The sequence below is a fragment of the Ambystoma mexicanum genome, chromosome 6q (assembly GCF_040938575.1).
Source record: "Ambystoma mexicanum isolate Mex_15411 chromosome 6q, UKY_AmexF1_1, whole genome shotgun sequence".
NCBI classification, from domain to species: domain Eukaryota; kingdom Metazoa; phylum Chordata; class Amphibia; order Caudata; family Ambystomatidae; genus Ambystoma; species Ambystoma mexicanum.
In genome coordinates this window covers 381,259,526-381,286,491 of record NC_090937.1, presented here as the reverse complement: position 1 = coordinate 381,286,491, position 26,966 = coordinate 381,259,526, and the positions used below count along the sequence as shown (strand labels likewise).

Sequence of the window (26,966 nt, the reverse complement as noted above, 5' to 3'; positions counted from 1 at the left end):
GTTTACTGTAAGACATTGAGATGAAAATTGAATCCAACCTGCTTGAAATACATTACGCTATATTCCAGAAGCTTTGCACCGGCGCAATTGCATTCAGCACTAAAGCAAATCTTGCCCTAGCAAAGAAAAAGTATTCTTTCAGTGCATTTTTGCAACAGTGCAATATTTGCCGGGTTCCCATCACTAGTGCAAAATATGCCCCAGTGAAAAACTGCATTACAAGAATGTTTCTTTCTCTAGAGCTATTTGCGCTTGCACCGATGCAAATTTCTGTTAATATAGCCTATTGTGTTAAAGGGCATGTCTCCATTTCAAAATCTGTGTTTCACAAAGCCCTACACTGCAGCTAAATTTAGGATCCTGCATTTTGGAATAACATGGTTGCTCCTTACGTACATAATGTCTAATGGTGGGGTCTATGATCTGGGAGGGTGCAAACCCGCCCCAAACACCATTCAGACTGCAAATTCGGAATCTGGAATTTTGCCCTGTCAGCCTCTCCAATGAGGAGAATGCTCTACATGCTGTGATTGGCATTCAGACCATTCCTGTCTCTTGATTTGCCAACATGTTTGTGTGTGGGGCACTGCCACTGTTGAAAACACAGTTTAATCCTACACCACAGGTGGAGAGGAACTGGGGGTATATTTTGCCAATTCAGCTCATGTGGTGAACATTTCGCCCACCCCTAGAGGTGAACAGGGTTTTATCATCTGCCCCCTCTCTATGATTCATGGCAGAGACGTGGTAATTCATTAAACCCTTGTGGACTAGGTGTGATTGCTCCATTTGCCCACCAGCTCAAGTAAGGGCCAAAGCCCCAGGTAGACATCAAAACCTGGCCTTTTGTTCAACCTTCTGTGCTACCAGAGAGAGGATATTTACATTGAAAGTCGCTGACCAGCCTGCTCTGAGCACAGCTCACACCGCTCCCTTCTTCCAGTAGGAAATAATGTCACGTGTCTGAGTAGTTCCTGCTCCCTGCTATTCAAAAGCATGCATGATAGTCATGGTCAGTGGTACATGTCTTAACACTCTGTGCATCAGTTAGCAGGCCCTCTGACTCCCCTCCATGTTGTTTTGATACAAGGACTATGGGGTACTCCGATCACTACCTAAAGAACCTTTGCCACTCCACAGTATGCTCAAGTTGTGATCCTACCATACACATTTCATTTGAAGACTTGTGAATTTTCTAAATTATAAGAAGGGCTCCAGGTAAGATTCTGAAGTGAGAGTATTTTAATACACTGCTTTGGAATTTAGGAGTAAAAAGATTTTTCAGGGAGTCAAAAGGGAGTTTCCATTGTTGACTGGGATATTAAAAGACAAGTAAAAATACATTTAGATATTTTTGTTGCAATACATACTTTCTTTTGTGCCCAGTAATGGCCATAAATGAAAAGAAGGTCAATGTTGGGCCTAGTGGTTTGGCACGCACTACATTTTTAGGGTTGTATATTTTGAGTGAATGATTATTTCACAAACACAATTTAGTACCTGTTTTACTTGATTGTTTCTGGCTGTAAGGCAAAATATCACACTAAGTGCAAAATTGTTAAACAAACTGCTGAGTTTGGCTGATGGCCTGAAGGAGGCCATTGCGTTAGTGGAACTGGGGACATATGGCCGGCAAACGGGTGCGACGAAAGAATCATGCAAGCCAAAGCTGGAGGAGTGCTCTAGAAGGACACAGTGCCACCCAGGGCGGCATTGCACATTGGGCCTCATTACAACTCAGGCGGTAAGGGGTTTACGGCGCCGTAAACAGCGCCGACCCTTACCGCCTGAGTACGAGGTCCCTTAGCGCCATGGAGGTTTTAACACCTGATTTTAGCAGGTGTTAAAATCCATGGCGCTAAGGGACCATGGAGTTAATTACGCCACCGTAATTTACGGTGGCGTAATTAACGCCTTCCCCACTCCCATTATGCCCTATGGGGCAAAATGGGAATGGGGAAGGGTAAATGGGAAAATGGGGATTTACCGCCCCGCCAAGGTTGGAATGGGGCGGTAAATCCGCCAACCACCATGGCGTAAACATAGTTTACGCCATGGTGGTAAAGTCACGGCCCAGGCGGTAACTTACCGCCTGGGTCGTAATGAGGCCCATTGTCTCAAAAAGGACCAAGGTGATACCTGCTCAAGCACCAGCCAACAGGAAAAAGGGGGAAACTAACAATTTTGCAGATTACCTGGCTAGGCCGGCAGCACAGGCAGGGGACCCATTGGGTAACTCAGCCCCAACAAAGACCGCAGTTCCATTAGTAACTGAAGTGCCGGAGGGGCCTACAGTGCTGGTGGAAACTTTTGCACACTCAATACTTGGATTGCAAGGCAGCCGAGCCCTCAGTGTACTTGGTGCCTGTAATGTCCCTTCCAAGGCCAATGGGCCAAAGTCAGGCGACGCATTCGGGCAGCATGAGCCGAGGGTTTGTTTTAGAGAAATTTCTGGTGAGCTGTATGCAAAGCGTGGTTGGTTTTCTACCAAAGGCCCCTTTGGGTTAGGGTGTATACACTGGTCATGTTGCCATGCTCCCTTGGATACTGGCGTTTCTGCAGTCTTGGTTGAATCAGGGAACACTAGGTGCACAGCAGGCTCAGCAACCAGAAGTGGGGGCCTATGGGGAGACGTTTCCTCTTTATCAAGGCTAGGAGGGAACACAATAAGTCAGCAAGGGGTGAGGCCGGTATCATGAGTATCAGCACAGTGGGAGTCGAGCTGGATTCGCGGGGGTGGTGGTTCCTGGTCAGGATGGGAGTGTACTAGTGAAAGGTGTGCAAGCAAGGAGTGGGGAACAGAATGAGCTGTGGGGATGGGGAAGGAAAAGGTAGCATGGGGTCCCTTGCTGAGCAGCAGGGGCTTCACAGTTGCCACCATCCACAGAGGGTGAGCCCTCATTGTGGGAATGGAGAGCATGAATGAATATGTTGTGTATGTTATCCGCACCTGGTTTATTACCTCGGCATTTGACTAGGTTCAAGAGAAGATTTGAATGGGGCAGTTTTTAAATGTCTTTGAACTGGTGAACAAAGGCGTAGATTTGAAGAGTTACAAGGATCACAAAGGTCAGTGCATTAGATAAAGAAAGCCTCCTATTGAAAGGTGAATGGTGAATTGGATGCAAGGTTTCTTGTTGTATATGTCAGTACCTTTGTAGAAGAACACCAAATTTGGCCCACAATTGTGTTTCTACATGAATACGATCATTTGGGCGCATAGGAAATTTCGTTTGGTTGCCAGGTTTTGAAGATTGAAGACAGGCTAGGCGAGCCTGCAGTGGCCGATACTGAGGTGTCCACTTGGCTCTTGAATATGACAGCACCCACATAGCAACATTCTATTTGGGCATCACATTTTTCAGGAGAGGAAAAGGGTTGTTTGCTGGGGATTCAACATGCAGTTTACTACCAAGGAATCAAGTTATCTTCATTGTCCCATCCCGCAGTTATACAGCGCAAGCTAGAAAAGGAACATAGGTTGGGGTGGATAACAGGCCACTTTAAGGGGCCAGCTCTGAGCTCTGAGGTGCCCAGTCTGCTCACCCATGGGTTTGTGCCCAAGAAGGAGGTGGGCCATTTTCGGGTGATACATAATGTATCATTACCTAATGTGTCGTCAGTGAATGGTGCAATTGACCCATGGGAGTTTCTGCTGAAATAGGTGTCCTTTGATTCAGCCTAGGTTTAGCTGAGGAGAATGGGGGACGATGCATGTCAAAAGCAGACATTGATTCTGCTCTCAGGCTGCTGAATCTCCATCCAGAGGATGTCATGTTATTGGGCTTTCAATTTGATGGTGGCCTCTTTGTCGATAGATGCATGCCGTTGGGCTGTTGAGTGTCCTGCTCCTCAATCGACATTCCTTGAATGGGCAGTGAGAGTACAGGCTCGTATCAAATATTACTTTGATGACTTCCTACTATTGCGAATCCAGGTGGTCCTGACTCCGAGAGATTGCTTGAGGTATGTTCCGCAAGTCATGAGGGAGTTGGGTGTGCCACGTGCAGCAAACTGAACGACAGTGCCCACAATGCAATTGCAGTTCTTGTTTATTGGTTTTGACCCCGAGGAAAGTTGTTGTAGGCTACCTTTATAGAAAGTGCAGGTGGTAAGGGAATCAATGAAAGAGAATTGGTCTACGTCCAAAGTGATACTTGAGCATCTTCAGGTGTTAGGGGGTCAGCTCAATTTCACTTTGGGCACTAGCTCCTTATCAAGATCTTTTTCAGTGGCAATGGCCGGGCTGAGAGAAAAGCACCACAGTGTGCAGGTGTTGGCTGAGGTAAAAAGGGATTTGAGAATATGAAACCGATTCTTGCTGGAATTCAATTATTCAGTGATATGTTCTGCTGCCACGGTCCCCAGTGTAGTGGTTGGCTTCCATACAGATGCGTCAGGGAGGACAAATACGAGGTTGACTGGTGTGTGGCAGAATGGCCCAGAGCGTGGTTGTAGACTGGGTATGTGCTGAATCGTACCGTTTTGGAATTGTTCCCTCTTGTGGTGACTTGGGAATTATGGGGAGACCCGCTGCGAAACAAGCATGTGATAGTCTCATCAGATGACACGTCAGTGGAGAAAGTCATAAATGAGAAAAGTGCTTCGTGAAAGTTCGATTTAAGACTGTTAGAGAGATTGGTATTGAATATGCTTGAAATGTATCATCATATTCAAAAAGAATACATCCCTGGAATCCTGAATCATGCCTCCAATGCAGAATCACGTTTTAGGGCGAAGGAATTCCGGCGGCATCATCCTACGGTGCCAGCGGTGGGGAGTCCCTTCCGGGCAGACTTTTTTTGAATCTTGGCGCCCCTGGTTACCAGATTTGATTGACGCATATCTAACACCCAAAAAAAGAGCTAATGAAGGGGCTTTAGCATTATACCTGTGATTTTGCATGAATTAGGGAAAGCCACATCTTCAGGCTTTAGCATGTTGCCTCCTTCTTTGTGAACTTAAGACACCAGCGAGTGTCCATCAGATCTTCACATAGGCTCCTATTGCATTTTTCACAAAAATATCAGGGGTTAGTGTGCCGCCGTCACACTTTCTGGTTTTGAGTCTTTGACTGGGTGAGAAAGATTAGAAGGGGGGAGGGCCGATGGTAGCAGACCAGACGATACAGCCAAGCTGGGGGCATTGATTTAGAGATTGCGGGACGTGTGCTTCCCCTCTAACGAGGTGACACTTTTCAAAATAATATTTTCTGGGACCTTTTTACTGCGCTTTTAGAATCAATGTGTTTATAAATGCATCCAAATTGGATAAGGTGGAGGATTTCAGTTGAAAGGAGATCAGTCTCAGTGCTGGCTGGTGAGAGATCGAAGAGTGACCAAGGTGGAAAGGTGTAATTGGTGGGTTTGGGTGCTGCCCTGGGTCTGGTGTACTGGATCAGGAAAATCTGCTCACTTTGACCTTTTTGCCTTGTTTTTTGCAGTGTTTTTATTTGGGGCAGGCCCCTCTAACCCACTACCCACACCCCCACTACTCTAAAAACAATTTTACATGTACCATAGGCCAGCCGCCCTAAAAAAGCAAGGGAAAATGCAGCAGAACAGACGTTTCACCAAATGTGGTGAAACAGTCGGTACTAAGTGGGTGGGTCCCGGTGTATTGTCCCGTCTGATGTTTATGAGAATTTCTGTTAGTGAGGCCCGGTGCAGTGGGGGCCATTTATTCCTTCATCAGGACGGGTCTTCTTTGTCATGCTTCCAGCTTGACAGTTGTGAGAGGGTTGGAAGCAGTGGCAGTGGGGATAGATCCCTGTAGTGTTTTCATCACATTCATGTAGGATTCGTGTGCAATGGCTGTAGCCTGGAGTGGCCCGAGTGACAGCAAGATCTAAGGAATTTGGAGGTGGAAGTCTTGTTGTTTTAAATGATATGTTCACTTGCATCTGTTGTGATTAGCTTTGGTAATGCAAGACAATGGATATCTGGGTAAGCCTCCCCCCACTTTTTCCAGCAGGAACCTACAAGCAATTGTAATTGTAGCCGTCATTTACATAGTGTCTTTTACCATTACCAATTCCCAACGCACTTGTGGTGGGAACACCCTCAGGGACCAAAGTCCAGGTATGGGAACATTCTCAAAGGCTTATAAAGCTTGTGTGCATTTGCCCAAGATTAAGGAGTAGGGCTGGCCAGGCAACAGTAAGCAAACTAAGAGGTCTGGCATGTGGGTAGGTGCTGCGGTAGGTCATGAGTGTGTGCGAGTGCAAGAGACTCCTTTTGTGTCCAGCTCCACAGAATGTTTGTCGTAGGTTGTTACTGTATCCAAATGGCAGAGGTGTTGAGGCAAGTCTGGTGTAAGTAGGCTTATAAACATGTCCGGCTAGACTGAATGTGTCATTGGTCAGGGCTGCATTCTAATGTGTGTGGATGGATAGTCATGCCTGTGGCAGATGTCCACCGAAGTGGTGCGTTTATATTTCCCCTAAAGCTCAGATGTTGCGTATCTTTGATGTGGCAGTGTTATCAGATTGTATCTCCGCTTTCCTTCTTCTGGCTTCTTGGAATCATCAATAGTTGCATCAAAGTTACCCTCTTACTTTTGCTCCTTGGTATCGTTTTCCAGATTATCCTTGCTTTCTCTTTCAGATTTCTCAGGTTTAATTTCCTCTTTGGATGAAGTTTGGGCCCTGCTTGTTTTAGCACACGTTTAGTGTGGATGGCGGTGGCAATACTAAACAACTTGAACAACTGAACAGCGTGATTACCTTGGGGCAAGATTCTTTGGGTGAAATAAAAAATATTTGGTTCAGTGTCAGTGAGGGGTTTACGTTTGTCCCAGATGAGAGGATTGGCAAGCCAGGAGGTCGACATCATCACTATCCTGGTGCCTGAGGTGATTGTGCTGCATTTGGGATGGAATGCTTTGTCCACTTTCGGGAGGAGGCGAGGAATAGAATTTCTGCGTCCTGAATGCAAGGTTCAAAATTAAAATTCAATGAGCAGGAGCTAAAACCAACTCCTGGGTGTCGGGCATCACTGAGTAGGCAGGACCTATCGCTGGGGAACCAGGAGCATGTACCCAGTGCTTCACAAATCTAACTTCCATGTGAGAGGCACACTAACTTTATGCCCATTATATATGATTCATTATATTTAAATGTGTACTAGATGTCCCCTAGTTCTTCTTCATTAACATTCTCAAATACTCTGAGTTAATGTCACGTGTGCATGTTTGTAAAGCACCAGTTGGCCTAAGGAGCCAAAAGGTTGCTCCTGGTAGCTGTTGCTTTCCAACTAACCAGGATCTCCTAGACTAGAAGGAGGAGATAAATAGCTCCCAGCTCCTCCAAATTTCGAACTCTGGAATTGGCATGTTTGTCAAAGATGTTTGCTAAAACAGTGATTGCCTGGACGCAGAGGCTTTGCTGGGGGTAGGGGGGTGAGGGGTCTGTAGTTCCGGTTCTTTTAGTTGTAGCCCCGGATAGAAGCTCAGGGGCTACAACCAAAAGGCTATAGTTAGCCCCGAGTCCCACCAGTCCCGACATTACCTTAGCCCCTAATCTTTTCCAGACCTAGCAACACCCCTGCCTGGTCGCATAGGCTTCGGCAAAGGGACTGGCACCCACCGCAGAAGGAGAAAGCACTCAACGCTTCAGGGAGTCAGCTCAATGGAGATACAGCTAAATTGACAATGGGAAATCGGAAGTTGCACAGTATTCTTCATGGCAGTATTGAAGGGGAATTGACGGTATGCATTTGTCCAAACCGGACATGGACTTATTTTGTGCGAACATTAAGTAATTTGCTCAGACTATCTGGTGGCAGGGCGGGCACAAATAAGCACTGCGCTCTGTTCATACTGTGCCATGGTAGGTTGACTTGGGGTGCAAGACAATGAGTTGAAGGGTGTTGTCATGAGTGGCTGTGAAGGAGTTTGGCCCGGGATAGGAGACATTGGGCCTCATTACGACCCAGGCGGCCACGGAATGAACGGTGCCGGTAAGGGACCAGCCCCGTTCATTCTGGGCCGCCCTATTAAGAGGTCTGCAGTGGGGACCCGCTAGCAGACCAGGATGCTAACAACGGGCCCGTCATTAACGGGCCCGTTGTTAGCATCCTCCCCATTCCCATTGAGCCCTATGGGGGCTCAAATGAGAATGGGGATGTACTGGGTCCGGGTCCCGCAAAAGGGATTTACCGGGCCCTCCAAGGTCGGAATGGCGCTGTAAGTCACCTTTTGCGGGACCCGGACCTGGTACCCGGTATGGGGGTAGCCATGCTGCTAAAAGCGGCATGGCTACCTCCATACTCGTAATGAGGCCCATGGAGTCAATGGACAGGAGGTATGCCTGCAGGCACCACTCGGCCAAAAGGCCTGGGGGCACTGAACACAGCTGAAAAGATGCAAAGACTGATAGCCCCCTGGAATGTCTTCTGCAGGGAGCCGGGGGGCTAAGAGGGTCAACAAAGGGAAAGATGTAACCACGCTCAAGGATTTGGTTGCTGGTCAGGTGGAATGTTATTTCCAGTTCAACCCACAGATCTGGTGGCATCAGGTTCAAGTTGATCCCCAACTATTGATTATCATCTTTATTAATTTGTGCCATGATTCTAAGGTGACGTTTGCAGCAGTGTTTTTATAGATGTGGATATGTGCCTGAAATTCATATTTGCCATGTTAAGAAATGTGGCCAATGTATTGTTGCAAAATATGGGTGATTGTGCATTTTTGTGGGGGGCTGTGAAGGGCGAGGTTGTGTGGCATCAACGGTCTATATAAGAAGCGACCCTCTTTGGGGGGCAGGGCAGATAGCATGCAGGTGATGCCCCGCCCCATTTGCCTTCAGTGGATGAAGTGCGGTCATTGGCATGTGCTGCACCCATTTCCGGGTGTAGTCTGTGGGACTGGGGGGGGGGGTGGAAGAGAGGCGCGTTGGATTATGGGGCTGGAGAGGGGAGTGGGAGCATAGGTGTACCTGCTTACACCTGAGCTGCCTCTTTTCACGCTGTGCGGGTGTGTATGCTGCCCAGAGAGCCCGAATTCGCAGAAAGGAGCAGTTGGGCCTTGGTACCTTTCCCACCCTTTCACCCTGACTTTGTGGTTCAGGGGGATAGTCTTCCTGCGTAAGTTTGCTCGGTGTTATAAGGCAATGGATTGAGGGATGTTGATGTCATCAGATGGTGGAAAGAGGATTCCACAGGGATGGGGTTGGCGGTTCATTGGGTAGGTGGTATGCTTGCAGGCACTTCTCACCCACCAATGGCACGCTAGCCTGGAGGCGTGAGGGGTCGTGACTCGGCTGGAAGCACTCAGAGACATAGGCATGTCCAGGGAGTGGTCTGTGGTGGCACGTGCTACCCCTGGAATCTGATTGGCCACCCAATGTGCCAGACCATTATCCTAAAGTATGTTCATTCAATTTAAACACAGGAATGTAAGACGCTAATGTTAGTAATTAAAGTAGATATGGGTAGTGGTCTCGAGAGAATTAGTACATTAATGTTATTCAGACTTGTGTGTGTGCTCGTACTTCATGCCGCCCCTTAAATAAGTCAGTGCCCCACTTGGGCCACCCCAGTCAAAAGAGTTTGGACATGCCACTGCTAAGAGACTGAAAGCCCAGGAACGTCCCCTGTAGGGTGTGTGGGGCTAAGAGGACAAGCAAGGCGAATGAAGCACACCAGCACAAGAATTTGGTAGGTGGGCAGTTGGAATTTAGTTCAATTTCTCAACAGCGGATCTGATGGCAACAGGCTCAAGCCAAACCGAGCTATTAACTGTTATGATCTTGATCCATTTAAAATGCCATGATTCTAATGTGAAGCGTGCTGCAGTGTTTTTATAGATGTGAACATGTGCCTAAAATCCGAATTTGGTATGTTAAGAAACGTTGCCGTCATCAATATGCCAAGTTTATTTTCCCGAAATGTGGATGATTTTGAATTGCTGTAGGTGTTTGTGAAGGGCAGGGGCGTGGCAGAGCAATGGCCTATGCTACGAACACATCAACAAAGGTGTGCAGGCAGCAACAAGCAGCAGGCATCTGCTTATCTAGTTAGCTATGTGTTTTGTTTTTTTTGGCATGGGTGTGCAGGTGTCACATGGAAGGAATGGACATACTCGCTTACTTACCTGGTGTCCCTGGCGTAGCATGTCACTAGAAGAGCCCACTTACTTCACATTGCAGTGAACACGCTTGGGTACGGTTTCCCTTTGTTAAACCAAGTCCACTCAAATGTATATGAAGGTAGCATATGGTTGCAAAACTAGGTGACGCTAACCTATTTGCAATAACGCGTAATGTTGTTTTTCTTCTAAACATGGCATTTAAAACAATGTTTGTGATTGACTTGTAAATAAATTGCACCTGCCATTTCAGGACGGTGCATGGTGTGCTCCCCGGCGCAGTGTGCGCCTGGTGTATCTGCTCTCAGTGCCTGGGGGCGCGCGTGCGTGTATGACTAAGAGGCTCGCGCGCTAATGCCATTAGGAGCAAAGCAGCCATGACATTCCGCGGGCAGATACGAGCAAGGAAGGCCAAGGCGCCCCCGTCATAAACTGCCTGAAGAGATATTTGCATACTAAATGCCCACATAGAAACTCGCCCATCTCCACACAGCCCAGAGCCGGGAAGTGCGCCAGCGAAATCCCCGAGCCGCAGAACTGAAACTCATTTACATATCGTAGCTCGCAGACTTAAGATGTGTACAGGGACGGCCTGGGCCATACGACGGCGTCGGACACCAATGAAAAAGTGCCCCGGCCGGCCCCCTTGCAAATGGCAATTCACTCCTTTTGTGACACTTTGAATATGTGGTGCATATTGTGCATTTTAAAGAACTTTTATTCAGCAAAAAAAAACGGCCCACACCAGCATTTTTTGGGTTTTTGGTTCCCCATGGTCTATTGCCCTTTGGCCAGCCGAGCTTGGATGTGTAGCTCTTTGGTATAAACAAATAATATATCTATTTATGCCACTAGAAATATGGGCATATGCCAAAATAATGAAAGTGAAATGGTGATCTTTGGCACACGTTTAAGAGACAATTGCGTCTCGTTCCATATGGTGAGAGCTACGGGGGTACAGTAGTGCCAGAATGGAATACTTGAAATAGAAAAACCATGAGAGGGCCATGGCTGAAAATTCATATTTAGAGCTGTACATGCTTCTCTTTTGCGCGCCAGTCTTTCACGGAACCATTTAATATCGGTAACATGCCTATCCCAGATACAGGGAGAACGTGTTCAATGGCAACACCAGCGGGAAAAGGTTTTTTTTTGTAAATGCAATAGTCCTTATCAGAGTGACTTCACTCGTACATTGTTTTATGTTAGGGCAAGGCTGATAAGGCACCCAAAAAGTGCTTTGGTGATGCCCTGTGCCATCCATGCCACGTCCTGAAATGCACGCAGCGTCCCTTGACAGGGGACCAATCCTGCTACCTGTCCCTGATACCCAATTGGAGCCACCAGTCTTCATTTAAGAGTCAGTGATGGGAACAGCCCTCACAAATATATATATATATATATATATATATATATATATTTATTTCTAAATCACAACAGACTTAGCATAGTTGAACAGAAAGCCCCCGTTGGGTCGCTCAGGTAGGTACTGTCTGCGTTAAAGCGTTTTTTGAAGAGGTTTGCTTGTAATGAACTCACTGTAGATGTGCCATAAATCTGAGTGTGAGCAGGTGTAAGCGGAATGCTGAAAGTGTCTAATCCTGTGTCTTTCGTGTCCATAGGTGTCCAGGCGAACACAAGTGTCCCACAACTCCTACCACAGCAAAATGAGGGAGCATCCCGATGAAGGTGAGGCCTGCTTATCTTTTGGTATCCACCTCTGGCAGAGAGGTGGCTGTCGGGCAATTACCAGGTATTCTGGTTAGGGTTCTGTGTGACATGAACGCCATTTTTGTCCCTCTGCTAAGCATGTGGTGTTCAGTGGGTCTGGTCGGGATGCAGCCACGTGCATTGTCAGAAGACAGGGTGGCGTGGAGCTGTCTGTGTTTGCCTTGATGTGCAACACGGTGGCTTCTTGGATGGTAAATGTGTCACATGTCCCCAAAACCCTTTGCTCCGTCTCTCTTCTGCTGCCAAATATTTGTCATTGCTATATGCGCAGTGGAACTTTCAGTGCCATACACATTTCCAGTTCTGTGAAGCATTTTTGACAACTTACTCATTTCAAACTAGCTCACAGCCTCTACCCTGGCGAAAATGGCCGACATTTAGTGCGATGCAGCGTTAGAGCCCCCATGAAATGTACTTACTATAACACATATCCCCTCCTCTGTCGTTTTGAACCGACACATTTGTATGGGGTCATGTGCAAGTGTTCTCTGTCAGCGTTTCTGGAAAAGGTCAATCGCTGTGATTGCTGCATCGGTTTGTCCTTTCGCCAGTTTGCTCTTTGTCATCTGTGGCGGACATTTGACAGCGTGGAAGTGCTCGAGCAGAGCAGGGGGGCGCCCTTGTAACATGCCTAGCGTTTCTTCTCCCGTTAATTGGTCCTAATTGGCAGGGCAGCTCGTTCATAGGTGCACCGTGCTTCTCTCTGATAGCTAGGGAATGTGGTGGGAGCACGTTGCGGGACCTGGATGCAACGCCGTCTGTTCATCTGAGTGCTTGCTTTGTTCTTTTAAGATGCCAATGCTCTGAGCACACCATGCTCTCAAACTATGCTCGGGCATTTTTCGACATTCTTGAGTAATACATTCATGCTATGTTACTTTTTTGGCATTTGTGCTACAATCGCTCTATCTATTTTGGGAAATTCCAAATCCCCACTAGTCGGTACTGCATGTACAACTGACATTATTAGGTGTGTCTGCTTCCCCAAGTAACCACTGGAATCTGAGTAAATAAACCTAAACAATGTGTGCATAGAAACCAGATGAAGCAACAATGGACAGTGTTCCAGGGCTAGAAAGATGCAAGGAAGCAGGGAGGGTAGCAAGGAGCATCCCGAATAAACGCTTGGATGAGAATAATGCTTTGTGTGTGTATCTGGTTGCCATTGGTTATTGGCTATAGTAGGTCAACAGCAGCAGCTCACTCCAGTAGCTGAAGCACACGAGAAGATATCTCTTCAAAGCAAACAAATGCTCACAACTTGGGGACATTGTAGACACTTTATGGGATCTTTTGTCTGGGCTGCTGGTCGCAGTGAAAAGTCCTGTTACCCCGGACATGTGAAATGTAGAATTTCAAAGATGGATTTTTTGATCACAGGTCAGCAGTGCACATTCAACAACAGAAGAAATAAGTTGGAACTTTTGGAGTTGTCAAAGACATTAAACCATAGACGTACCTTTATCGGTCACAGTCTTCCGAAGGCCCATGGGCCTCTGCTTCCTGTATTCAGTACATGGAGCGTCTAATGTTAAAATGGTGTAATCAAAGTCACATAGAAGAAAAAGAGACCTAATTTTACCAAGTAGCGAGAGTAGAGAATCTTAAACAGACATCGTAGTATCTCATGGGTTTACACGGACAAATAGTTCCAAAATGATCACAAGGGGATTGACCTCTTTGGAGTAGTTGTAAAAAAGTGTTTCTATGTCTACAGTGAAGATAAAGCATATTGATGAGATATGTGGCTAATGCAATATGGTGCAAGACTGTCTTGAAAGGTCATTGGACGCATGTGTTTTCGACATGGCAAATTCCCAAAATGTCTACAGTGTGGCATTATATGGAGAAGAAAGTCACTGAGGCTATGCCGAAAAGAAATGGCGGAATAATGTTCCTTAGACTGCCACATGCAGAGTACAGAAATTAAATACAGATATAGCATTCTGTACAATTTAGCATTACAAAAGTGTGAGTATTCTCTATACTGAAGGGCGACACATATACACAACTATTTATACTCAAAGGTGACAAAGTTAGGGCACTATGAGTATTGAAAAGTGATACTTTAACTTTGATATCATTTCAGTTACTGGCTGTATTGACTTTTATATGGGGTTGCATGGAAGGTGTTATCATTTGATATCGTGCAGGTACACCGAACCAGGACTGCAATCAGTATCCACATATTATTACTAGGTACAGCTGTGGGCTGATGGCTTCTTGTTTTGCATGTTGCTCTAGATAGGGTGCTTCAGTTTTTGTTAGTTTAGTTTGGAATTTGTGGTCAGAGGGGGCTGACAATTGTAGTCAGAGGGGCTTTAGTAAATAGGTCTGTCAGCTGTGGGGTTAGAGATACTCGAATACGATGTATAGAAATATCCACTTTTCACAGGTGTGTCCATGCAGGAGCAGAGGCTGGCATGTTGAGGCAAAGCCATCACAGGTGTGTTATCCCAGGGGCAAGTACGGGCTTGTTGGGGCAAAGCCACCATATTTAAGGTTCTTGCCAGGGCAACCACTGACAATTCTGCACAAGGCCATCACAGGTGTGTTCTCACATGGGCAAATACTGGCAATTTGTCGACAATGTTGCTGCAGATTGTATCCTTAGAGGGGCAGATACTGGCAACATTTGGGTAAGTCCAAGATGAGTGTGTTCTCACAGGTGCAGTACTAACATTATTTCTTCTTTCTATTTTACTTACTACCTTCCAACTAATAGCCAGGCATCTATGTGTTTTTCTGCAGGTGTCCTGCATGTCTCTTCCTGTGTGGGGGTACCTGTTTTTTTGATTTGCCCTTCTTTATTCACTCTTGCGTGCCCTTCACTAGAAGACATTGTTCCATTTCAATAACCCGAAATAATAAATAAAAATACATTGTGACATGTCCTGGCAAATTTCTTAACTGCATAGCTGATGACCAGGATTGACTTGTAAGCAGGACACTTAATTAAAAGACAACAGAAAGCACTCAAAATGGACACAAACCTATCTGTTCAAAAACATGTTTATTAGTGTTTCACTTGAGGGTGAGGTTTATAAAGACACGGTTACAGTGAAGGGTGCAGAGACCAGGGTGGTGTGGGTATCGGGTAGGTGGGGTTACTAAGATAGATGGTGATGGGATCCGAGTTTGATTTACTGCAGAGGGTGGGATAGTAATTTGGCTAGCATGCAAGCCATGTAACCGATGGAGCCCCGAATACCATTTGTAGCCCACTTCTAAACACTCCATTTTTTAGAAGGGGAAACAGGGCTTTGCGGGTAGTGCAGTGTTAAATGTAGTTTAGTATAGGCTAGGAGAAGCTACTGTATCTGCGGCGCAATTTATGTAGAGAGGAATCCAATGTAAGTAGTAGCCTCCAAAATTGACCTGTTTACACACTCTCTCACCAGACCACCCATTCCGGCATCCAACACTCACCCATCCACTTACAAACCAATTCATCAGTCACTGTCTCAGTCACTTTCAAACTCACCAGTCCATTCCTCAATTACTCACCTTCTCACTCACTCAAACACTTGTGTATAGGCGCGTTATAAATGCCATATCATATCAAATCCTATGCACTAATCCAGCCGTTAAAAATCACCCTCTCACTCACCCTTATCACTAAACCTTTATTCACTTTCTGATTCACCAGTTCATCCAGTCATCCATCCATCCACTTACCATTCATCTTTTGAATCACTGGGCCTCATTACACGGTAGGCGGTAGCCATGGCGCTGTTAGCGCCATGGCTTCCCCCTTACCGCATTCCGGGTCCGTGTTCCCGGAATAGGGACTTACCGGGTCATTCCGACCTTGGAGGAGCCGGTAAATCCCCATTCCGGGAACCTTTCCCCATTCACATTTGAGCCCCCATAGGGCTAAATGGTAATGGGGATGGAGCTAATAATGGGCCCACTATTAGCGGGCCCGATATTAGCTCAGAAGTCCCTCAACGGGTTCCTTCCATAACGCCTGGCAAAACCAGGCGTTAGGGAAGGGTCCCGCTAAGGGACCTCGTAGTAGGGCGGTAAGGGATTACCGGCACCGGTGCCCTTACCGGTGCCAGCAATCCCTTACCGCCTACCGTGTAATGAGGCCCACTGTCTTCACTCATCAAGTCACCCAAACATACCCTCACACTCACCAATCCATCCATCCATGTAGCCAACACTCTCTAACTCACTTGCTTGCTCACTGTCCACACATGCATCCCTCACTATCGCCATGTCACTCAGGAGTACATCCATCCAACACCAATACACGCACTCAGTCACCAGACCATGCAACGCATGCCCTCTCACTCCCTCTACCTCACCAATCCATACATGCATCCCACACTCACCCTTGTACTCGCTTCTTTACTCACCAATCCATTCATCACCCACTCACTGCTGTCTCACTCACCCACACATACATCAATCCAACCAGCACACTGCACCAGGCCTAACATGTGTGGGTAAGCAGAGAGCTGCTCTGCGCATTTCCCTTCATTTACATTTGAGGGTGGGTATCTAGTGTGCGGCTAATAGCTTTCAACTTGAACTGTTACACATTGCACCACCTCTCACTCACCAGTCCATCCATGTAGTAATTCATGTATCCATCCATACAACACTCATCTACTCACTCGTTCAGCCACTAATCCATCCATCCACCCAGCCAACACTCAACCTCTCACATCAATCCGCCCATCTGTCGAAAACATACCCTCACCCCACAATTCACCAATCTGTCCATACAGCACTTGCCCTCTCACTCTCTTCTACCAATCCATCCATCCAAAGCCCACCCGTATGCACTCACTCACTAATCCAGCCACACATCATCCAACATTCATCCTCACACACTGGCACTCACAAACACATCTTTCCAACACTAAATCTCTTTTTCACTCACACTCACCAATCCATCCACCCAACACCCTCTCTCTCGATCACCAATCCATCTTGCATTCAACCACTCACACTCATCAGTCTAACCCTAAAACACCAATCCACCCACCATCACACAGCATCTCACTAATTCTCTCACTGATCCAACCATCCCACACTCATCCTCTTACTCACTCTGTCTCTCATCAACCGATAAATCGATCCAAGAATCACACTCAGTCACCAATCTATCCATCAAGCACGCACCCTCTGACTCTTGCATTCACCAATGTATCCATCTACGCTACGCTCACCCTCTCGCTCATCAATTCATCCATCTAACACCCCACACACACTCTCTCCCTTATCAGTCTATCCATCCGCCCCTCACCCTTTCACTCATGTTCTTCCTCACCAATACATACACCCTCATCAAATATTTACCCTTTCACTCACTCACTCACTCACTCACTCACTCACTCACTCACTCACTCACTCCCTCCCTCCCTCAGAATCCATCCATCTGTCCCTCAGTCGCCCATTGTGTCTCTCCCTTATCAATACAGCCATCCATTTCTCATCAGATCACTCACGGCTCCACTCACAGATCCATCCATCATTCCATTCATCCATCCTACACTCACCCTATCAGCACACCCCTTCCAGTAGCTCTTATGAATGTGTTTCCAGCTTCTAAGACACGCTCATTACAAACCCTATCCTCGACCCATAGGCTACAATGGCAGCTATGCTTTCCCCATTGAATATAATAGCAGTCATCGTTTATTCATCCATAGCATGAAAATAGTGAATATCAATATATAAAACTTCTTTTCTAACAGCTCAATGGCACAGGCATGCCTAATAACTAGCTTTAGTCCATATTCCAGACAGCACACAATAGAACAGTAGGGGAATGAGTGGACCCTGTATTATCACGTTTTGGTGTATGCTTTGGGCAGCAGAATGCTCACTGCATGTTTTTAGAAGCTGGATGTTGAATGCATGGATTAACATACTCATGTTCAGTACTACGTTTAACTTACTCGACTAAAAAATGAAAACAACTAATTCAGTCTATAAAAAGGTTACACGAAATAACTCACACTTACTCCTCACGTATTCATAAAATAAAAAAACACGGCGCTGAGTATTACTTTCAATGCAAATCAAATGGGGCTTTTACAAGTTTAAGCCACAACTAAATCAGATGTTCTACGGCCAATATGAAACAAAAATATTTTTCATGAAAATATTTGGCACCTTACAATGGCATTGCCTCTTTTAGTTATACTGCACCAGTCACAACTGCAGTGGTCTAACAGCACCCAGGCTGTCTGGAGAACTTAGGGTGTCCCACCCAGGGTGCCCAAATAGTGGTCTGCAAGTGAGTAGAAACAAGCAGCGGAGGAGGGGGGACGGAAATGGGTGAGAAAGGCTAAATAATGAACGTGAAAGATGTATACAATTAGGGACGTCAATGAGGTGTAGGCATGGAGTTTGTGATGGCAAGAATTCGAAAACCTTTATGGATGCCATGCCACACAAATTCATCATTTCCAGCAAGTTTTTTATTGGCTTTGGCTCAAAAATTAATTTCCATACATCAGTCATCAGGTTCACCACAAAACCACAGGTCACGAATAAAACCTCCCAGCAGAACAGACTCTCATGCCATAGTCTTTCTGAAACCTACAGGACACCTGTGCATGGTGCCTTTCCAAGCCCTACTGGGACCAACGTTGCTTTATTTATTTCTATTAGTCGCTTTTCTGGCTGCTGTGACCTTGACTCATGCTCTGGTTGTGCCTTTGCTGAAAACCCCCAACTTAGATACGTTAATTCCTTCCAACTATCGACCAATTCCTTTGCTGCCTTTCTTTATGCTATTGCTGGAGGCTTGGGTAGCTCCTCAGCTTAAACATTTTCTGGAGGATAATCGGATCCTGCGACCTGAGCTGATTGGTTTTCATCCACTAATGGGCACCGAATCAGTGCTGGTCTCGGTGCTGGATGGACTGGTTAAGATGCAGGATTTTATGTAATCTTATTGAACCTTTTCTCTGCCTTCGACACTATCAATCACACACTCCTGTTATCTAGACTGCCAAGCATGCACTGCATGACACCTGAGTGGCCTCTGTAGTCCTCATAGTTGCTGAGAAAATCCCATAAGTATGATTCTATATTGAACCCTATGGCAAGTAATATATTACATATTCTTCCATTAATTTCAAAGCTGATTTCATTTCTCATGACTATTAGCTCTGTGCATCTGCTGTGTTGTTGACTTTAGCTTGATATTAAAGTCATTGATCAGTCCTGCAAGTCAGGGTCTGTGGGAGTGATCCTTATCTTTCAGGCATCATGGGTCACCTTTGCCTTCTCAGCAACTCGGGGAAGTTCTGTAATGTATTTGTCATTCAAGTCTTGACCACACCATGAAACGCATTATGTATTTTTAAGAGTTCAACCAATTTAATGGCAGGCTTTCTATTGACCCAGCACACCAATAAATTCATCTGTCATGCATGAAGGCAGCTCTTCTCTCTGGCCCTGAAACTTCAAAGAAATTGTCTTTCAAATAGATCGCATAGCAGAACATGTAATGGGAATGGTAGGTGTGCCTCCGCCTTCAAATCTCAATGAGAAATGTAATTCTTGGCTGCACAAAGAGCTTTTCTCCATGCACAAAACGTGCACTTTAAATATTAAATTTATATCATGCCTGAGACCTTCTGTTTATTCTTAATATACTTGCATAGGACCAACAATGTTTCTTTCCCATCATGATAGGCTCACATTGTTTTGGCAAGGGCACATTTTCTCTCCATATATTCATTTCATGCTGCAAAATCCACACTAAATGCACACAATTTACATTGTATCAATTTCTGTGTTTGTGAATGTCACAATTTTGACATCAGTTACTTGATTTGAAAAGAAGGGTTTCCTAAGTTTTGACAATGGCATGCAAAACCCAATCAGTATGTGAATTTCTCTTTATTTACAAACATCATTCTGTTATGCGGCAGTTTAAAAATTAAGTGCTGCGTTTGTCTTTTTTCTAGATAATGCACTTTTTAGGGTTTTGTCAGCCAGCAGTGTGTTTCCCAGGTTTAGCACTGTTTAGGCCCAATGTAGCTCATTGCATTTCCTTTTGTCTTGGGCAAAAAGTATCCCACAAGTCCCCCCTCCATTGATCTTTTCATTTGATTCCTCGTCAGGGAAAAAGTAGGGGAGAGTGGGATTTATTATAGTTTTATTTTCCATCAATATTTCTCCATCTCATTGGTCACGGACAGCCCTGACCTTGCTTTCCTTCTTCCAGTGTCCAGGGTTTGGGAAGGCCTCCATCCTCTTTTCGCTCCTCTTTCCCCTTCCCTTTCGATTTCCTGGGCCCTGGGCTGGAATGGAAGGATATTAGTGATTCTAAAGAGAGGAGTAAAAAGAAAGGTTAAGTATTTTTGTACACAACTTATTTCCCCAGAGAATATTACATGTACATTGAGACACAACATTGCGTAGAAATCAAGATAACATTGAATAGAATTATGAGACTTTTATCACATTTCACTTTCACTTTACTTTTTAACATTTCCGATGAATAGTAATTCAACTACTTACCTGTTATATATATGTTTGTTTCCATCTGGGGTTTTTGGTCTTACCTTGCATTCCTTAGATGGCTCCTCAGCTCTAACTTCATTGGGCTCCTCAATCAGTCATAAATCTTGTCTGGGATGACAGCTTTTCAACTGATTGATATGGACCCATTTCTCTTTCCTCTGTTCTCCATTTGGGATGCAGATCTTATGGGCAACGGGAGATTTTTTGTCGACAATCTCAAAGCTAACACGCCAAAACAGAAGACGTTTTCGTTCCTTGGTGTGATTCCTCTGTAAATTGTACAGGTAACCCAGTCACCTACCTCATACTCATTTTTTCGTGGTCTTGAGGTCATAGTATGGTTTCATTCCTTCAGCTGACTTCTCTAAATTGTGCTGTGCATAAGCATAAACGTGCTGGAGGTGCTTCCTTAGATTCTCAATATACTCATGAGTAGTGGACGCGTTAATAAGTGTCTGCTCCTGAGTTCCATAGAGCAGATGCTGAGGTAACACAATTTTACGTCCAGTCATATGCTCAAATGTAGACATTTTAGTTGCAGAAGAAGCTGTAGACCTAATAGCCATGAGGACAAGCGGCAATTGAATGTCCCAACTGGGTCCAGAGTCAGCCATGAACTTCTTCAGGATACTCAGAATCATCTTGTTGTATCTCTCAACCCTTCCGCTCGAGACCATGTGGTAGGCAATGTGAGGTTTTCGTTTTACCCTTAGAATCTCCCACATCTTCGTCATCACCTCACTAGTAAAATGACTTCCTCGGTCTGATTCAAACTTTTGCAGGAGGCTGAAACGAGAGAAGATGTGGTTGATCATTAGCATGGCAGCTGTCTCCGCCTTTCAATTTGGGGCATGAAGACATTCTACCCACGTTGTAAACAAGCATGTTACAGTCAACATGTACTTGTTTACTCTAGAAGAGTAAATCACTCGCCCGATGAAATCAACTTGCATGTCTGACGAAAACAGTGTCATTCCCCTTTTCTGTAGGGGAGCTCTGTGTGAGAGAGAACTGGGTTGAAATTGAGCACACAGAAGACACTCCTTTAAATAAATGTTGAGGTCCTGGCCCATATGTGGCCAGTATGCACCCTCAAGCAAGATTTCCATTGTCGAATGAAACCCCCTATGACCAGCAGAGGCTGCGTCATGTGCGTGATTTAACATCAGGCTCTGGAATGCGGTAGGTAACACCCTCTCATCACATACAGATAGGGTTCTCTGTACCAATAAACTGTCTTGGATTAAGAACATTTTAGAAAACTTCATCAACACCCGGAGATCCTCTTTACCGGGATAATCCGTAATCCGATTCTGTCAGAGGAAAACTGAAGGGGTCTTCAATGTGTCGATAGAATTTTCCAATAATCGGGTCCTCTTTTCGTGCAGTGCTCAAATCGGCTTCTGGGGTATCTTTACTCCACTGGGCAGTCGAGAGTTCCTGGTTGGCACGTGTTTGACAACTGTTTAAAGCAGTGACTTGTATTTCACCCAGCAGGGATTCCGTCTCTATGAAATCCCCCTGCAGCGCTCCGGTTTTAGCTAGCTGGTCAGCCAAGTAATTCCCAGTCTTATCCAGCCCCTCTATTTTGGAATGACATCTTATCTTCTTTCAATATATGGTCATATCATTAGAGGTCACCAGATAATCAATCGACTGGGTCAGTTTCCCATGCTTTAAGGGTTTATTTTTAGCACAAAGCATGCACTGATTTTTCCAGTTAATTAGGAATTCCACAAACCCATTCCTGACATAATCATAGTCAGTGATTCTGACCAGTTGTTTGAGTTGGTGGTGTACTGCAGTGAGGATAGGTTGGTGTAAGGCCATCAAATCTGCCACCTGACTAGTTCAAGCTCCAATTTTGTAACCAGCAGAGGGCTCCAGGGTATCATTCACCCAGTTATTCCCAATGCTAGCCACTAGATCGTTTTCCGTGTTATTACCAACATGGTAGGAGCACCCATCCACATAAACTGTGGGTATACCCCGACACGTGTCTTCTTCATAGACCTTGTGCAGGGATGTTAAGTACGCCTCCATATTGTTTTTGATCATTAGACTTCGTCCTCGAGACAGTTTTCTTGAGCACAATCATGCATGTCAGCCAACCCTAGCGGTAGGGGACTCTTCTTGTTTTGCCCATATCTGACCTCCACAAATGTCTCTAGTAATTGTGATGGTTCAATACTATTGGAATGTATTGGAGCCACTGCTGTAAAGGATGGAAATGTTTTAATTTAAAGGAAAGACTAATCTAAAGGAATAAAATAGCCAAAGTTATGATTTGTATTCAGGAAAGAATTGGCTATTGATGACTAAAGATACTAAGATTGCTTTGCTAAAATGTTTAATTGGAACATAAATATGCAAATAAAAAAAAATAAAACTGTCTGACCTCCACAGGAAAGTCTTGCATTGACAAAATCCACTAAATAATTCTGGAATTACTTAAATTCTCCACCCGTATCCTGTCACTTTGTAAGTATTGCAAGGGTTGGTGAGGAGTCTCTACAATGATGTGCTCCCCCCGGATGAATGGATGTTAGTTTAACGCCCACTCCATCGCCAGGAGTGCCTTTTCACAGTCATTGAATTTTTCCTCCACAGAGGACAACGTTTTGCTCGTGTATGATATAACTTTGTTAACCATGTCTTGCTTTTGGTACAATACCGTTGTTTGGCAGGTAACTGAAAACCCCATCTCCAGGAAGAACTCCTTATTCTTGATGGGGTAAGCCAAACAAGGATCTTGGGAAAGGCTTCTGTTTAGTTGTTTAACTACCTCGGATTGGTCTGGACCCCACTCCCACTTGACTGCGGCCTTTAATAAATGGACCACGGGTCAAGTGACCACTGCATAGTCGACTATAATTAGTGAGTCCAAGAAGACTTCTCAATTCTCGCAGAGCAGAAGGGTCCTTTATTTTTAACAAGGCTTTCACCTTCTTCGACTGAGGGTTGAGACCCTCATGGGTAATTTTGTGCCCTAAGAAGTTCACTCGGGTGCCACATCACCTTGCCTTCTAAAAGGACAACTTTGCTTCGGCTTTCTGCAACTGGGTCAGAACATGGCGAATTTCTGCTGTATGGTTAAGTCAATGGCTGTGTACACTTTTGACCCTTGGATCTGTGCCAGCCCTTGATCGATGCAGGGAAGTAACCATCTTCACATATGGACCCATTTGTTTAACTCCCTCTGGTCTGCACATACTCTCCATTGGCAGTTGGGTTTCCGTATCCCCAGTGCCAGGTTGTTAAAGGTACTGTGGATCTGACGAACTATCCCGTAGGATTCTAAGTTCTTAATCTCTGTGAGTGACTACATGGACGTGAGAGAGGACCAGTATCGTTTCACAAATACTGGTGCCATATCTGGGTCTGTGGGTATAGTGGTTGAATGAAAAGATGGACGTCCACAGTCATATGAGTCTACTGAAACGATATCCTGTAAGTCCAGCAATACCTGTTTCCGTTCTGTCTTTGCTCCTCAGTCTCACATGCATCAGCAAGATTGATCTGTTCTTCCACATCTGCTTGAAACCTTGAAAGACCTTGGTCTTGGCAATTTCACCGGTATCCTCCCGTTGGGTGGAGCGATCTCTTTTTATGGTGTTAACCTGGACAGGAGGTTCCATGGATTTGCGGTAGTTCTTATTTACTCTAAATACCACCTCATCCTTCCTGATGTCAGAGGTTACCTCCTCCACCACATAAGAGCATGAAGACTACACCAAGAAATTCCCTGCATGACAGGTACAAATCTTTTATGGAGGAATAACGTCACTGTAGTCGAGATGTTTTGAATTGGTCTGATGATTTAATTACCTAAATCAATAGAATAATGTTGGGCATCAACCGCCATTCTAATAGAGGTGTCTGCAACCAAAGTGATACTTTGCTGGTTGCTGATATCCACCAATATTCGAATGGTGTCATTTTAGATCCCCCTGCAGTGTCGGTTTAAATACAAACCTTGTTGTTGGAGATCAGAATTCAAATTTATAAAAGCGCCCCGATGTTTGATGTTCTGGCCTCGCTTAACTACGAGGGAAATGGTGAATTGTCTCACCAGTCCTGGGATGGTAACCTCTTCTCTCGCCTTAACCTCAACCGCATTAGGCAGCAATTGAGCTGAACAAAAACATTTTTCTGTGTTGTCAAAACCGATGGGGTTACTCCCAGTCTTGTTATAAATTAGAACCAAATTGATTGTGAATTGATTGAGAATGTCACTACCTAAATAAAAGGCAGAAGGTACAACTCTCATGACCCAACAATTGTTTTCTATGCTTTTGTTGCCCCTGGACATTTTTGCATACACCTGCTAGGCAAGACATTTTTGAAATTTGGGGTTTCCAGACCCACTTCCCATTTATAGATCAATTTAAATGTGGGAATGTTCTGATCTTTTGGGAGTTTCCGGAATAATCCTTAGCTGATGAAGCTGTTTCCATTACTCAGGCACATTCTGGGGAGCACAGGGTCCTGCCCCTTATTTATCTGAATGCGGAAAGACAACTGTCCGCCCATTTTCTAATTGTCGGTTATGGCTTTGAGCTGGTTCTTCATCTTCCTCTTTTACGGAATTCTGGGTTTCTTCTAACTTTGGACTGGTGTAAAATTTCAGGGTGTTCCCTTCCAGTTTGGAATGCCACTCAAACTTGGGAGGAATGTTGATTTTCAAGAATTGAGAAGGTTTCCCATCACCAGTTTGTTCTCCTACAGAGATGATGGTGATGTCTGGGAAATTAAATTCCACTTTCTTGGAATGCTGTTCGATTAAATGGCTGGTGCCATTTAGACTCACATAATTTGTACTCATTTTTTTTAGTTTAATAGGCCAGTTAGTCTGGGTCCAGACGACCTTGTTCACAGAGTCGATCAGAGGTGATAACCTCCGAAGGAGATTGTTCCTCAGTAAACAAGGTGTGCCCTCTGGAGTCACGACTATCACCGGATGTTTTAAACAGTGTCACCCCATTTTTATTTCCAGATCTGCAGTCCCTTTGACGGAAATATCATTCCCGTCAAAATTTTGGAGTTGTCCGGGAAGATGTATGAGGGGAATCTGGTGACTCTCCCATGCCCCCCTTCCTGAGTTTAATTGGTCAAAAGCATTTTTGAACAAGCGAGTGGCTTGGGATTCAGTATCCACCAGAGCTGATAATTCACACTGAACCTGTACCTTGACCGGGGCCCTCCTTCTCCTCAAGGGTGCAAAGTAAATATTTGTCAGATCAGAAGTCATTTTCTTAATGGTGAATTTTGTCATGGTTTGACCTTGGGCGATTTTCTGTGTCAGAGTTTGGGAATCTGTAGGAAGAAATATACAACTGGTAATTTGCATACTTGGGGGATCCTCTTTATCCCTAGATTCTTCAATGTCCCCCTTGGTCTGAAGACAGTCTTCATAACCTGTTTTTGGGGAGGATACCTCTACAGTTTATGTATTATCTGGCTTGCATTTTTGCGGTCTAAGAGTTTTTTGATCTGGGTCGGTCCCCATACCAACCCTGTCAAATTCAGGGTCTCTTGGAACCGATTTTTCCTTGGGAGCGACCCCCCCATTCCTGAAAGAGAAGATTTCTTTACCTGAAACCTCCAGGGATTCTTCTCCTTCAAAGGGGATTATCTTGTTTTGTTCCTCCACAAAGTGGGTTTTTCTTTTACTTTTCCTACTTACCCTTTGCTTTTTGGGTTCTAACTTCCTGAGGGTAGAAGAGTCAGTATCAGGCTGAGAGGTTTCCAGAGGTTCTATTTTGGTGAGAAAGGAAGCTTCCTCAAGGGCATGGCATCTCCCCTCAACCAGGTCCCACACCTCAGGAACCTGTTGTATGTCAATGTGAAGCAGGGTTAGGTTGAGGGTTTGACTGAGCCCTCAGCATGCGCCCCATGTTGGTCAATTGCTGGACCTGTCGCTCCAGTTGTGAAACTTTTTCTGAGTTGTAGGGAGGTCCCTGTTTATAACTTTGCTGTTCCCTAAAAGGGTAACTGACGCTTCTAGCGGAGTAGCTCGGGTATTGGAAATGTCCCCCACAATTTTCAGTCAAGATTCTCCTTTTGTCCCTGGTACAGGGATCTATTGTCCTGAAACCGGGGAGAAGGAGGAGGATTGTTCTACAAGTTTGGATTTGGGGGTACCTGTTGACAACATTCAGGTTAGGAGGTGGAGTGGTACTTCTCTCCTGTGGGAATTTTGGAGGGAAGTTTCCTGGGAAGTACTTACCTGGTTTGGCCCTCCCCCTTTGTGCCAGGGGAGTCTACCCTTACCCATGGATTGGTTTTTTACCCTTATATCGAGGGCTTACATAGGTGGCAGGGTGAGAGGGGTCATTGCTCTGTAATCCTGCCTGACTATCATTCGATTGGGACGGGGGGCGGACTGTCCCAATCGAGGAGTATTATTAGGCCACCCCTCATCGCCACGTCCAAAGGACGGGTCATTTTTTATCTCTACCACCTTCACAGCAGCTGGTGCGGTAGATGGCTTTGTGGTTATTTTTTGTCATCAGCGGGTTTATGGACCTCATATAGCCTGGCGGCTTGCTCTATTACCCTATCCAGTGTCCTGCACTCATGGAAATCACGCACTAACTAGGTAATAATATATTTCTGAAGCGCATGGAAATAAGTGGTCACCCATTCCC

General features: G+C 45.3%; 1 protein-coding gene across 3 annotated transcripts in view; it reads left to right on the top strand.

Annotated features, from left to right (window-relative positions):
• LEF1 (lymphoid enhancer binding factor 1) overlaps positions 1 to 26,966 on the top strand; it is a 309,404-nt gene that overhangs the window by 31,087 nt on the left and 251,351 nt on the right. For all 3 annotated transcript variants that reach the window (XM_069630866.1, XM_069630867.1, XM_069630868.1), the window contains exon 2: positions 11,709 to 11,775. In XM_069630866.1, the coding sequence (XP_069486967.1) occupies positions 11,709 to 11,775 (67 nt within the window). The remainder of the gene's footprint in view (positions 1 to 11,708; positions 11,776 to 26,966) is intronic.